The 14,319-nt window shown below is 39.3% G+C and overlaps 1 protein-coding gene across 1 annotated transcript; it reads right to left on the bottom strand.

Moving 5' to 3' along the window:
- Positions 1 to 1,944: 1,944 nt before the first annotated feature.
- LOC119480467 (beta-1,4-galactosyltransferase 1-like) lies at positions 1,945 to 6,989 on the bottom strand. Its single transcript, XM_037756731.1, has 2 exons — positions 5,724 to 6,989; positions 1,945 to 3,329 (listed from the first exon to the last, which is right to left on the bottom strand). The coding sequence occupies exons 1-2, from the start codon at positions 6,114 to 6,116 to the stop codon at positions 2,658 to 2,660; spliced, it is 1,065 nt and encodes a 354-aa protein (XP_037612659.1). The 5' UTR covers positions 6,117 to 6,989; the 3' UTR covers positions 1,945 to 2,657.
- Between the last annotated feature and the right edge of the window lie 7,330 nt (positions 6,990 to 14,319).

The following is a 14,319-nucleotide window of genomic DNA, read 5'->3' as shown; positions in this document are numbered from 1 at the left end:
CAATAATTCATCAACATACAAGCTGTCGACTCTGTGAATGGACAGATCTGTGAAGTCGGAAGCATGCAGTGTGACGCTGAGTAAAGCTTTAAACCTGTAAATCTGGTTTATACTAGTTCATCAGTATGAACGTGTTGACTCGCATGACTTTGAAGTGAGAAAGTGGCAGGAAACTAAATGTTTACTTAAGCTCAAAACTGAATGAGACCTTGTGAGCAGAAGTGTGTTGTGTTGCCTCTCATTTACTAGAGCAACAATGCTGAAAAATTCATTAGGAGGTTATACACTCCACATGGTGGGTTATGTTTGTGAGTTTGTGTATTCTGGGTTATGAAATACTCTATCTAAAGCATCTTCATGACTGTATATTTCTCTAAACCCTGAGGCCTCCAAATGTAACTTAAAACAGGTTCAACTTTGGTGTACGTGCCAATCCCAAACTATAACATGCAGTCAGCTACTCAGAAAACTAAACTAGAACTACATTTAAAAGACAAATCAAAGGCTTTTTTATTTTAGAAAATTAAAGTAATGGAAAAAAAACTAAAGACTTTGAGCACTATATAATTTAGATTCGACTTTTATCAGGCCATTACATAGCCGTTATCGGTCGCTATTGAATTATATAAGGTTCTACTACGCCTACTACATTGTAAAAGTGAAAGCGAATCTTGAAATCTTACATTACTTACAACACAAACAAAAAGGCTTCTTCAGGTTTAGGCACAAAAGCACTTGGTTAAGGTAAAGCAGCAGTAGAATTGGAGCTAATATGATTGAAAAAAAAAGTTATTTTATAAAACGGTCACTATATCCTGACACTACATAGTACATGAGGCAGGTAATCTGAAAAAAATCACATGCCTCTGTGTCCTCCGGTGCACCTGCAAGATTTCACAGAACGGAGGAAAACAACCAATCAGAGCCGAGCTGGAGCCTTGCCGTCTCTGCTAGATTTTTAAAAGCCTGGAACAGAGCCATGAGGAGGTACAGAAGTCTATTACAATATAATTACAATATGCTGAAAGGTTATTATGGAACCTGCGGCTTAAAATAACTACTTTTCAAAAGTGAAACTTCACACCTGTGAACACAAAGAGAACTACCTGAGTTTGTCCTCCACCCCATATGGAGTTTCACACTTTCAATATACTTCACTATCGCGTCTCACTTCCGCATCCGCTCCTGTCATAATAACTACGGTCGCTATAAAGGTCGCTGTCGTCTTCTTTTATAACTTCTTTTGGTGATCTACCATGTGAACAGATGATAAAACCTACTATTGGGTGTAGTAGGCATCTATTGACCCACATCTTTGGTGCTTATAGCAATCGATAACACTTATTTAATAGCCTGATAACAGTCTAATCGGCTTGAGATCTGAAGTGTGCTTTTTATGTTACTGTAAGAGTGTTGCTCTCAAATCTGACACCGATGCCTCTTTGGTTACAGCGAGTGTTTCTAAAACTGATACCTGATACCATCCAAGTAAAATTATGACAGAAGCCTGACATGAACCTTGCAGAACTATACCTGACACCAAGACAATGTTCCATTGTTAGAGGGATGGTGAAATGTTGCTCTCTACAAGTAAAGAAGACAACTAAGATCTGCTGAGGTGGTATGGTAAATAATGTTGTAATGTTAGTGATATTCCAGCTTGCAAGAAACATTTCCCTGAGCAAACACACAACTTATTTGTCACTCATTCACAGTGTGTTCACCGTAAGTTTAATTTAGTTTTGATGTTCACGGGCAAGCTCAGTGCTGGACCATAGTGGCCATCAATTTCATCACAGTTCTTCTCAATTGCTTAAGCACATTTTTATAAAACATTGCTACAGTTCACAAAGCAAAAGTACAATCATCACATCAATTTTGCAGAAAACTCCTTCATTGCAAAAAAAGCCAGAAATAAGTTAAAGTAGGAGTTAAGTTATAAAGTTGTTATTGCATAGTCTCGATACAAAATCATGAAATTTAGAAAATATGTGTGTAAATGAGACATAAAATCTAAAACCCCTTCACCACCTCATTGGACAACACTCATGTCTGGCCATACAGTATATACAAATCAACTGGACGTAACATTTGCAAAGCTGTTGTGTCTGAATCCCTCACCAAGAGTAGCTTAACGCATCACTGGTTCATTTAAAGATTCTTGTACTTCTACATTTGAATAATGTGTGAAAGCAATCAGAAATTACTGTACAGGTGCAGAATGTTTCACATCCTATTTTGAGAGTAACAACTTTCATTGTGCCAAAGCAACTGAAAACAAAACTAGAAAAAATCTATCTCTATACTTCATATTCATAAACATGCATTGCATTCACTTTAGTTCACTTGGACACACACACACACACACACAAACAAACACACAAGCAGGTTTGCATATCCCTATACCAAGACACATACCAACCCTACGTCAGATAAGAGATAAGATTTCCTGACAAACCAGATTTACAGGGATTTTAAGAATTGCCAGTTTCAGTCTTGAGACTGTAACACCAGTGAATCGGCAGTCAACAGCAGTTCTAGATCCACAGGTTTCATCCTCATTCAGCTTACACTCTTAAAAAATAAAGGTGTAACTGGAAAACTAGATGTGTTCTTTGGCTTGTCCCCATAAGACAACCCTTCTGGAAGCCTTCTTTCTAAACCTTTAGCGGAGCCTCAATATCCACTGTGATAAAAGTGTACAGTAGATCCCTCACAATCTCCTTGACTGTGTATTTGAGGGAATTAAGCCCATCTGTTTTCATTGACTGACTGGCATGACTCAGTTTGTCGGGATTCTTTGGATTAGGCTCATTGTGCAAGTCTCTCTTATGTTTGATCATCCTGTATTTTCCCATCAGCGAGTCAGGTCGAGAAATGGACATTCCACGGGAGTAAACTCGCCGAAAGATATCGTCATCTTCGCCACCCCAGCCCCAGTAAGTGTTCGGGAAGCCGTTGATCTTCAAGAACTGGTCCTTAGACAATGAAGAAACCCCACCAAAGAAGTCTCTGTAGGGTAAGTGGAAGTTGAATTTGTCCATACCCACAGCCAAGTGTCGAGGATTGTCAAAACACCTATAGAGGTTACGGTCATCCATAGGAACCAAATCTATGTCGGAGAAGACAAAGCAATCGTAATCATATTCCTTCAGTGCTTCCACGCTGCCTACATTCATCAGTTTAGCCCGGTTGAAAATTCCCTCTCCATCCTGGTTGATGATATACACTGTGTAGTCCAACTGCTGTCGTATCAATATAGGATGGAGGTAGTACAGCCAATGCTTCATGTGCTCATGTCGATTTCGGAATGCGATGATGATCGCCACCTTAACAAAATGAAATAAGTTTGCTTTAACATAAAATGTAGAGAATCATTAAGGCTTTGATGTTATAATGTAACTTATAATGGTGTGTAAAATCATTTTAAACCCTTATAATATGAGTTAGTCTGTTAGCAGTGAATTGTAGAATGTGGTGAAACTTTTTTTTAAAGGGGAACTAGGCCCGTTTTAAAAATTCATACATGTTATTCCTATGGTCTAAAACAGTCCAAAAATATTAGTTAACTTGAACAACTCTCTCCCAAACCCCAGAATTAGATTGCTAAAAGTCAAACTTGTGATGTAATAGGATATAAAGTGTGGAGCTGCTCCATAGACAATGAACTGGGAAAGATGTTCTAGATCAGTGGTTCTCAAACTGTGGTACGCGAGCTCTCTGTATTGGTACGCAGAGGAATCTCTGAAATATTTTTTAAAAATGAATAAGAAATAGGGCTGACCCATTAATCGTATTTTTCGTGATATGAACATGCGCGACAAACACATCGCAAAAGGCTGTCTGGAATGCAATGAATCAGAAAAATCTTTATATTTAGGGATGGTTAACGCTGCATCTTCTCCTCTGCTGCACTGTGTCGGAGCTCTCCACTCACATCAACACACAGTGCAGTCAGTCTGTGAAAAGCTGGTCGGAGAGGCCGCGGTGGAGACAGCTACAACTACTCGTTACTGTAGGTTCAATAATACTTTGCAAGTCTAAAGCCAAGATACGTTATCATCTGTGAACAGCTGATTAGAGAGGCCGCGGTGGAGACAGCTACAACTACTCGTTACTGTAGGTTCAATAAAACTTTGCAAGTGTAAAGCCAAGATACGTTATCATCTGTGAACAGCTGATTAGAGAGGTCGTGGTGGAGGCAGCTACAACTAGTCGTTACTGTAAATTCAATAAAACTTTGCATGTTTAAAGCCAAGATACTGAAACTAAAGCTGGCAGTTGGCTGTTTAGTCTCACTGTTTAGGTTAGTTTGTCACATATCTTACTTGTAAACTTATCAGCTGGCTGAAACCAAACAGCCCTTCTTCCCTCTATCAGCCCTAATGTTACTGCAGCAGAGGGAGGAGGACAGAGGACAGAGGACAGGAGGACAGAGGGCAGAGGAAAGGAGGAAGGACTGATACTGACTGATGTCTGTGTTCTTCAAACTTTAAACTTCTAATTTAATTAACATTTTAGATTGTTTCCAGTGAGATATTAAGGAGTTTATATGGTGACTTTGCTGTTGTAAACATTACTGTTGCTGCTCTAGAAACAACATTTACCCTAGTTAGATATAAAATACAGTATATGTATATATATAGCTAATATGCACACTTCAATATTTGTTTATTTATCGCAAGTCATATCGTCATCGCAATATTGAACAGTGTCATCACACATCGCAGATGTTCCTCATATCGTGCAGGCCTAGTGTGAGAGGCTGCCCCTTGTGTATGAGAGTTGTGTGGAAGAGTTTAAATGTCAGTTCTAGTGCTACCCCTTTTGTTAGGAATAAATTTGCCTCCTGCGTGAACTGTGTATTGCTGAATAGGGTAGGCCTACGCTACTGTACTTTAACATAGAGCACAATCACTACTGTCTAATCTTTCGTTCATCCTTTGTTTTTTTAAACATCCCCGATTCCAAGCTGTTCTGCATTCGCCTGCCCCAATATATCATCAAATTTACCATTTTGGATAATAACGTTTTTACAGACGGTGGCTCTGAGTGGTCAAACAACCCCCTTTTGCCATTTGACACAAGCAAAAACGCAGAAAATCAAACCTATTCTAAAAACTTAAATGACGGACAAAAGAGCTGGTGTGAGGTCGTACGCATTTTTAAACATGCAACAATTAAAAAAATACGGATTTGGTGCGCAAAGGCCATTACTTCTCTGATTTCTGGCTTTGAGAGAGAGAGTAGCTCATGTTCACAAATATTGATTGAACTTTCATCAAACAGGGAAATAACATTTCAGAAATCTAAATTTAGGTGGCGTTCCCCTTTAAGTGAGTTCATATGGTACTTATGAAGTGCCCTGTAAGTATCCTCTCTGTTTTAAAAGAGAAAATAACATGAAATAAAATAAAACTATAAATATCACGTAACAATGTGTTGCGCATAAAAGTGAATGATATAAAACACCACTAAAAGTTAACATAACAAACTTCAAGACTAGGACAGTGCAAAATCATGATAGGCTTCTTGCCATTGCTTGTGCCACATGAGATAATTACAAGCTGTTGCTGAACTAGTCATCATTTTCACAATAGTATACTTCACTCAAGTTTTGACACCTCTTTTTAAAATAGATTCCATGTATCTAAAATAATGGTAAACTGTTCCAATTATTATTATGTTCATTTACTCATTTGTCTCTCCATTCATTCACCCACCTTCTGTTTGGCGATACAGTCTGGTGGCTTGTACCGTCCTCCTTCCTTGAGCGGACCGCCGACCTCCTTTTTCACCCAATCCATAGTCCGTTGAGACTCAAACTCCACATGGAGTGCACCCACAAGATTCGGAGGGGTGACAGGGCAGGGCCCCAAAATCTTGCTCGTAGTGGGTGGCACTTGTGTCTGTGCTTTGCTGGCGTTTGAGGCTTCAGCGTTCTTTTGAACAAGTTCCTCTGTCACCCGGGAAAGTGTGTTGTTTCCATTTCCCATAGGATATTGCCTTTCAAATAAAAATGAAGTGTAGCCCTCGGAGTAATATAGAGCCACAATAAAACATGCCACACTGATAAAAGCAAGGATTACCAGGCTACGAAAGAGATTTCGCAACATTTTTGCTGCCGCTGAAGTCGAGCACTGTACACTCAACAGCTCCTGTACAGCTCCTCTACCTGTGTGTCACTTTGCAAGTCTGAGGTATTCCAAACAAAAGAGCGGCCAGACAGGTTTTATTTACTACTTCCTTGTTCACGTCAGCTGATCAGGTGGGCCTTATACCTGTTGTTAATAATTAATCATGATTTTCTTTTCCATTTGTTTCCTTTTGATTTCCCAGAATTGAATGACTCATGATTCAATTAAAACTGTATTATACTGTCTGTCTGTCTACAATACTATTATATCAGTTCTTTTAATTTGTATATTATCTACCAAGTACTTTCAGACTTCATTTATATGAAATCATATCAAAACCCAAAAGTAGCGTACCGATGGAAAGAAATACTCAATTATTGGCTAAATGGTCTTAAAAAAAATACAGTATAACTACTTTAAAGAAGCAATAATGATACTTCCTGTATGTTGTCACACTGGGCCCTCTAGTGGTGGTGGATTGACAATACTGAACGTCCAGAGTGTCCTGTGTGAAACTTGGCAGACCAGCAGGTTACCCTCAACAACTCTTCAAGAAGTCCTCAAAGAAGCTCTCAATCCTGACACACGTCGTCAGCGAGATCCTTCAGAGTCCCAGGTGCTGAAACTTGTCCACACTTGCCCCTTAAAACGCATAGACGTCCCTGAGATTCTGTCTGTTGCCACTATTCTTGCAGAAACAGCCTTTCCTTGGAGGTCTAAACCTTTAAAACACTGCAGCCTTCCGGACAGGGTGGTCGCTTGACAAGTCGAACAAGATTTAGGGTATTTCCGTCTGCGGTAATTCTCTTCCGCGGAATGTTACTGAAGTGACACACGTTGCAGTTGACTTCCTATTCATGTGCACACTAACCAATCGCAGGGTCAGTAAGGGGAGTGCCGTGAAAATGACAACTCTGGTGAATGCAGATAAATGGGTAGGGTGTTACATTCACTGATCACACCCAATTTCACTTTGTTCGCTGTAGGAACTGTTCCAGTTTTTCCAGTTTAGCAGTGTATTAACGTAACAGTGGGTAGTTTTGAGATGTTTTAAGCTTGGTAAACAAAAGTCACAGCCATTATACAGATAGGTTGGTAGAAAACCGCATATCCTCAGTTTGCACATGCAAATTTGCAGGCTTTACACATCCAGCACCTGTGAGTAGGCTGAAGGGTGCGGTGTGACATGCGAGTATTTCAGTTTCACTGTGAATAAAAGGACAATATCCCTGCAGACAAATGGGACAGAGGTGCTATTGCTCACAGTATTGAACTGGGAGATATGATGATAATATTCCAGGACCAAGATTTTTCCAATTATGTTCAACTTTCATTACATTTTAATACAATTTTGTGTTTTTTTTGTCTCAATTTTAGGACTACTCAATTGAATATTATACAAAAAAACACATAGTTCTGCTTTTAGGGTCAGAAAATGAACACAGCAGAAGCAGAATGGAGATACACGGCGCTCATGTGACATCAATACGCATACTGAGCTTCCCACTGAAAACAAGCCGGCCACTGTTAAAGTAGTGTGACCTGACCATATCACCCATTTCTGATAACAGAGACAGCATTCATTTGAAAGTATGAAAATATTTCAGCTGATAATCCAACATTAACAAATGAAGTGCTGCTTTTTGCAACTGGTTCATTCAATTCACTCATTAACCGTGAACGTGGTTAAGCCAAAGAAAGGGAAGGGCATATGATGAGTAAGAGGAAATGGTTCGCTGGTTGAAAAAGTATGCAACAACTTTGAACAGCAACAAAGTCAGATACATAACTGCAGAACAATGTGCTTGAATTCTGTTGATGGCTGTAGTTATGTGCCAGTAATTTTGCTTAAAATTCTTTCATTCAAATTCAGGGAGCTGCTGAGGAAGGGTTCACACTTGTGGGATGAAATCACAATCCCACCTTCCTGTGGTTCGGTCCAGAAGGTAAGGTACATTTGGACTTCTCATTCTGTGACTTTTGATTTGCACAGAGAATCTTTAGGAAAATATGCAGCAAAATAAATCTGTATTTTAAAAACTAGCATATTTTTTGACCATGTACTTTAAGTATGCGGACAAATGTTTTCTTTATGATTATAGTCTGACATTGCTAATGTTACTTCAACACGTTACTCGAAAAGGTTTAAAGTGGCAGAATGTTTTTAACATCATTGGGCAATAATTCCATAATAACCTTTCAGCATGTTGTAATTCAAGTGTTCTGAGAGAAAACTAGACTTCTGCACCTCCTTATAACTCTGTTTTCAGGCTTTAAAAAATGTCATTCAACGGTGGCAGCTCGTTTTCCTCCGGTCGTGAAATCTTGCAGATGCCGTTAGGAGCACCGGCGGACACAGAGGCACATGCTTTTTTCAGATTACTTGTCTCATGCACTACTGTTAGGATGTAGTGACCGTTTTATAAAAAATAACCTTTTTTAATCATGTTAGCTCCAATTCTACCCACTGCTGCTTTAAACTGTTTACTTAGTTCATTGTTCTGACATAACAAGTACAATCCCACATAAACCAGAGATAAACAGAATCCAATTTAAGATCCACTCACAGGATTCACACTGCACCCATAATACGCTACACTCATGAACTCATTTAAACCTTAATGTGCAGCAGGTTATTTTTAAACCACACAGATAGTGACCCCTGGTGGCACTTTAGGGTCATTTAGAAAAACACTGCAACTAGGTTTTACAATGTTTTCTTAAACACTAACATGCTAATAACTATAAATACTGTATATAATAAATCTCTGTCAGATGCTTCTGGAGGTCATGCTGCCCCATACATTCCATGAACTAAGGTGGTTTTTAAGTGTGGATTGGATTTTTTTTAAACCAACTTCTTCTTTAAATGCAAGTGTTGACATGAAAAACACTAGTTGTTTCAACTAAAATTGGTGCCTTTGGTAGGTTTTGCTAAAAAAAAAAAGTGCTTCTTGAAAGAGCTCTGTGTTCAATTTAGTGCGGGTTGCTTGTGTGGTGGAAAGACGGCTGAAAGTAAGGCAGTGTGGTGCGAGCTTACTGTACTTCCACTGTGCCTATTTTCACAGACTGTGTATTTTTCTGCTTTAGTAACAGCAATAAAATAAAAAACATATACAGTTAAGTCTCCGTTTTTATACATTTCCATAGAACAAAGACCATACAACACAGAAGAAACACTTTCTTCTTCACCACCATGAAAACTAGTTTGTTTTAGTATACATTGTGTCTAAATTAAGATTCGCTGCGGCTTACAGTGTATTCCCATGCTACATCCGACAACTATTTATGTAAGTCATGGCTTTAAGCAGCGTTACTGACACTGCTGTGGGAGGAAGGGTTAAAAAATAAGCAACATGTTCCCACATTCCCTAACATTTTCCCAGGACTTTGATGGAGATGTTCCTTTGTCCCCTATTTGCCTGTTTAAACCATTTAGTATGGTTCATCGTGCTCGCCACGTGGATCCCTTTTTGTTTTCATTGCTGCCTCAGTTATGTGATATACATGGTTAATATGTTGATGTTGGCACTCGACTGATCTTCTCAGGGCTGAAAAATAGCCTGAAGTGCCAACCAAGATGTTAAATGTTTGCTTAAATCATAATTCTGTCTAAAAGTGTTCTGATAGAAAAACATAATAGCTGAACTTTTAAACTCCTCAAAAACTAGAATAATATATGGGTACTTTTCCAGCCTCAGACATTTTATTAGCGGTTTGTGGTAGACGTTTGAAAGACAGGATAGTGAGGGGGAACTATTTTATATGATTACCCATTTGGAGTAAATATAGAGCTGCAACGATTAATTGATTAATTGATTAGTTGTCAACTATTAAATTAATTGCCAACTATTTTTGATTATACATTAATCGGCTTCAAGAAAAAAAAGTCAAAATTCTCTGATTCCAGCTTCTTAAATGTGAATATTTTCTGGTTTCTTTACTCCTCTATGACAGTGAAATGAATATCTTTGGGGTGTGGACAAAACAAGACATTTGAGGACGTCATCTTGGGCTGTGGGAAACACTGATTTCACCATTTTCTGACATTTTACAGACCAAAAAACTACTAATTAATCAATCAAGAAAATATTCTATAGATTAATCAACAACGAAAATAATTGTTAGTTGCAGCCCTAAGTAAATATAAGATGTAAAAGGTGTAATTACTTTAAAAATGTGTGTAGCAAACGTCTATTGAAAACTCAAGTGACCACCGGCCCAGTGGGCACACACATGGTTGTTTGTTGAGAGAACAATGTGCAGTATCTATTAGTGTATGCTGAGTTATCATATCTATAGATATCATGAGTGCAGTCTTGTTTATCACCACTAGAGGGTACTCATGTATCACCGATAAAGAGGAGCCACACTGTACTAGACTTGTACTGTACGTTCTTTCTGACATTAAAGAGGCTTGGCATGCCTATAGGATCCTGTATAGGTCCCCAACACACACACACATAATACATGCATACCCATGTGCATTAATGAGCATGCATGTTACTGCACATGTGTGTCTCTTTTTCTGAGAGAATTCTGCTTTCTGTTCTTAAACCGCACACTTTTGGGATAAAATGTGCTGCTGTTTGTAGAGAAACCCGATCCCGAGGCCTCTATAGATGGGATCCAGCTTTGGTTTGAACATTTTAATAGATTTTTTTTTTGTTTTACACCTCCTCCACACTTTCTCTTTTGCTTATTTTTGCTGCTTCTTGCTCCCACCAACCTGAGTTTCAAGAATGATGCTTACCGAGACACATTTCTAACCAGAGAAGCAGGCTTGTTGGATGGACGTCCAACCCAAACTGAGCTAGAGAGCGAGACTGGTAAACCCCTGCTGATTTAGCCACACAAGTCTTTGCTGGCACTGTGGCACCCCATCGGAGGTGGGCGGGTCTGCTGTTTTTGGACCCGCATTTCACTTAGCATGCATGCTTGTGGTGTCAGAGCGCCATTTATGGAAAAACCTGTATAATTTCTTAATTAAATCGATGAGTAGGATGTTAAAACAAGCGCTTTCCTTTAACTCTCAGTTGACAAATTCACACAACGGATCCAAGATTTTTTTTTGTATGAATTGTGGTGGTGATACAGAACCATTTTCCCTTAGTTTGAATCATAGGCTTTTGTGACACAGTAGTTCTTTAGTGCCATTTGAGTGGGAATCAGTCAATCAGTGCAGGAAAGTGTGATGATTATGTTAATAACAGAGTACACCACACACATGCTGCTCATTTCTACAAATACCAGGACCTTCTCACACTCTTTTCATAATCAGTCACACTCAATCTATTTGAAATTATTGTAAATAGCTCAGTCAGACATGGCAGAGACCACAAGGGTGCCAAGAATAGAGTAACAAGGCACTATTTAACAATATATATACATATGTATATAACATGTTTTTATAGATTTTTGTAGCGTACAATGTCAAAATGTCTGCCAAAGTATTTTTGGCTTAGTGTAGATCCTCAGAGAATATCCAAAGCTTGCAAGAGGCAGGACAGCATACTCCCCCACCATCTGAAAAAATTTGAATACACTGCATACATGCATTTACTGCAGTCATAGACAGATGTGAACACACACACAGACACACACACGCATGCACTTTTATACTCGACCACAGCTCTTAAAACAGCCCTAGTTACAGCCTAGAGAACTCAGCAGTTTAGTGAAACATGATGCCCAGACCATAAAAGTGTGTTTGTGTTTGTGTGTGTGTGTGTGTGTGTGTGTGTGTGTGTGTGAATGTAGTGTTGAGTGGTCTCAGCTGTGTGGGACACACTGCAATGACAGCCAATCAGAGCTAATTCAGAATCAGAGTGGTTTTGACGGCTCCATGGTCTACCCGGGGGAACAAAGCAGTTTGTGTGCGTGCATGTGTGTATGTATGCGAGTGTGTACGTGCACACACCTCTCAACCTTACTCTGCACTCCACCTGCTTCTCATTGCTCAAATGGTCTGACAAAATCTGTTTTATGATGTATTCAGCATTTGTGCTTCGAAGCTTTTATTCCATAGGCGTGCGTATACTGTAATGATAGAAATGTATGGGAGTTATTTGAATTGAAAACAATCAAATAAATCAATTATAAAGCTTTCTTTGTGTCTTTTTTTTTGAGGAGCATTTGCTGCTTATTAAACCTCTTTCTCATGTTTAGAACACATAGCAGAGTTTTCAGCTATCAGCTGAGTTTAATGTTGTTTAAATCGAGAAGAGATCCTTCCATCTCCAAATGTCCTCTTCCTATCCTTTTCCCTCCACTTCCTTTCTAAAACCAAGGAAAAACCATGCAGTTTTACTCAAAAGCCATCTTAGAGATGGATGACGTGACGGCTCCATAAAAGTGAAGCCAAAACATCTGGATCGTCCCCTGGTGGCTGGTTGCAGTATAGGTCATAAATCCTGCCTCCTCCATGTTAGCGTATGGGACACGGGCCAAACTAAAAAGTCAACGTACATGTCAAATACATTTTTCCTAAAGATGGTGTCTGTCATTTTAGGTAGTTCTTATCAAACTGATCAAGTGTTCATTTTTCTGATTTGGTTTTAATTAGTTATTTGATGATATAAAAAGGGGGTGAGACGTTATGATTGGCAGCCGTGAGTGACCGCAGCTCCAGCCTCCCAAACACTACTGCGCAGACTCTGGCTCCAAATGATATCAAAATCTCAACATGGCATAGATGAACATTTTGGCTTCACTTCTGTACAGTGGGAGGAAGTGGAGACTAGTCAGTTTATGGTCTAAACCTAAGCTGTTAAATTCATTACGGACTAAAAACTACTACTAGTGGGTCTAAATTGACCCAATTTGGATGAACATAGCACCAATGCAATACTTGGTTACCTTTACCCAGTAGTCAAAAATCTCCCGAGACAATAGGTTGTTATGACCCAGTGTTAATAATAGAGTTATTTTTTATATTATTGTAGGGTTATTTACCCAAACTAACATGGTTGCAACCTGTTATAATGTATTCAAATTTACATATACTGTAAGTATTTGTTACTGATTGTTGATAATGTGTGTTTAACAACTAACATAGGCCTACATTTTTAAGATTAATTGTGTTGTGTTCAACACTGGGTCAAAATAAACCATATTTTAGTTTGGTTAATAATCCAAAAGTAATATAGAAAATAACACTTAAACTGTGAACCACTGTCTTTAAGACAAAATGTTGTCTTACAGAACCTATGATCTTATTACAAACAAACCAAGCATTGTAAACAGTTAAACTGAGAGTTTCATTGGACAGTTTTAAAGACATGTCATCATGCGTTGTCTGTGCTGCAAAATCCAAATAAAGTCTATTTCGGTGACCTTAAACAAGTCATGCCACATTACTGGGCTCAGAGGCTGTATTTATCTTCACTGGTGGTCTGACCAAAGAGCTCACAAAGAAATATTTGGACATGAACATAAGACCTCGTCTCTAACAACAGACACGGCCACTTGAAACACAAGAAGGAGTAGATCTATACCAGGGGAAATGACAGCTGTTATTAGAGGGTGAATGAGATAAATAATACCCCCTTAGTTACGGAGGGTAAACATTTTGAGCAGAGAAGCAACATCTGGATTATCTTTGCCATGGCCAACTCTACTAGAATTTCAGGTTAAGTGCCTTGCTCATGAGGAGTATTCTTCCACTCTCTACTGCCCAGACTTTCATAGCCTGTCCAGGTATTTTGATCAAGCAGTTTTGTGGTCACAGCTCTGCCACTCGAGCCTTCAGGCCACAACCATTTGCAGTGTTTAAGAGAAAGCTGAGTTGGCAACTCCAGTTCTTTAAAAGTTGGAGAAACATCAGCCCTTAAGTCACAAGGGCTGGGGGCGAGAACCCGGAGAAGGAGGAAAACGACAAGCACCATCCTCCGCTCCCCTTATCATCCATCGCTCTCGTTTTCTACGTGACGTGAAGCCGCCGTTCTCCCAATAGGCCCTGGGGCGATGTGTCAGTGTGCAAGTCGAGAACGAAGGAGAAGCGCTCAATTAGGGCCCATTGACGTATGGTCTTCACGCCTTAACTATCTTCTCCTCCCATCCCTGATAGGTAGCTCTGTAGAGGCTCACTCTCCCTCACTTGTTCGCTCAGTCACACACTTGCTACCTCAAACACCCACACACCAGCTGTCTCGCTCACTCACACACTCGTTCACTCATTTCC

Source organism: Sebastes umbrosus, chromosome 21 (genome assembly GCF_015220745.1).
Source record: "Sebastes umbrosus isolate fSebUmb1 chromosome 21, fSebUmb1.pri, whole genome shotgun sequence".
NCBI lineage: Eukaryota > Metazoa > Chordata > Actinopteri > Perciformes > Sebastidae > Sebastes > Sebastes umbrosus.
This window is presented reverse-complemented; position numbering and strand designations above follow the sequence as displayed.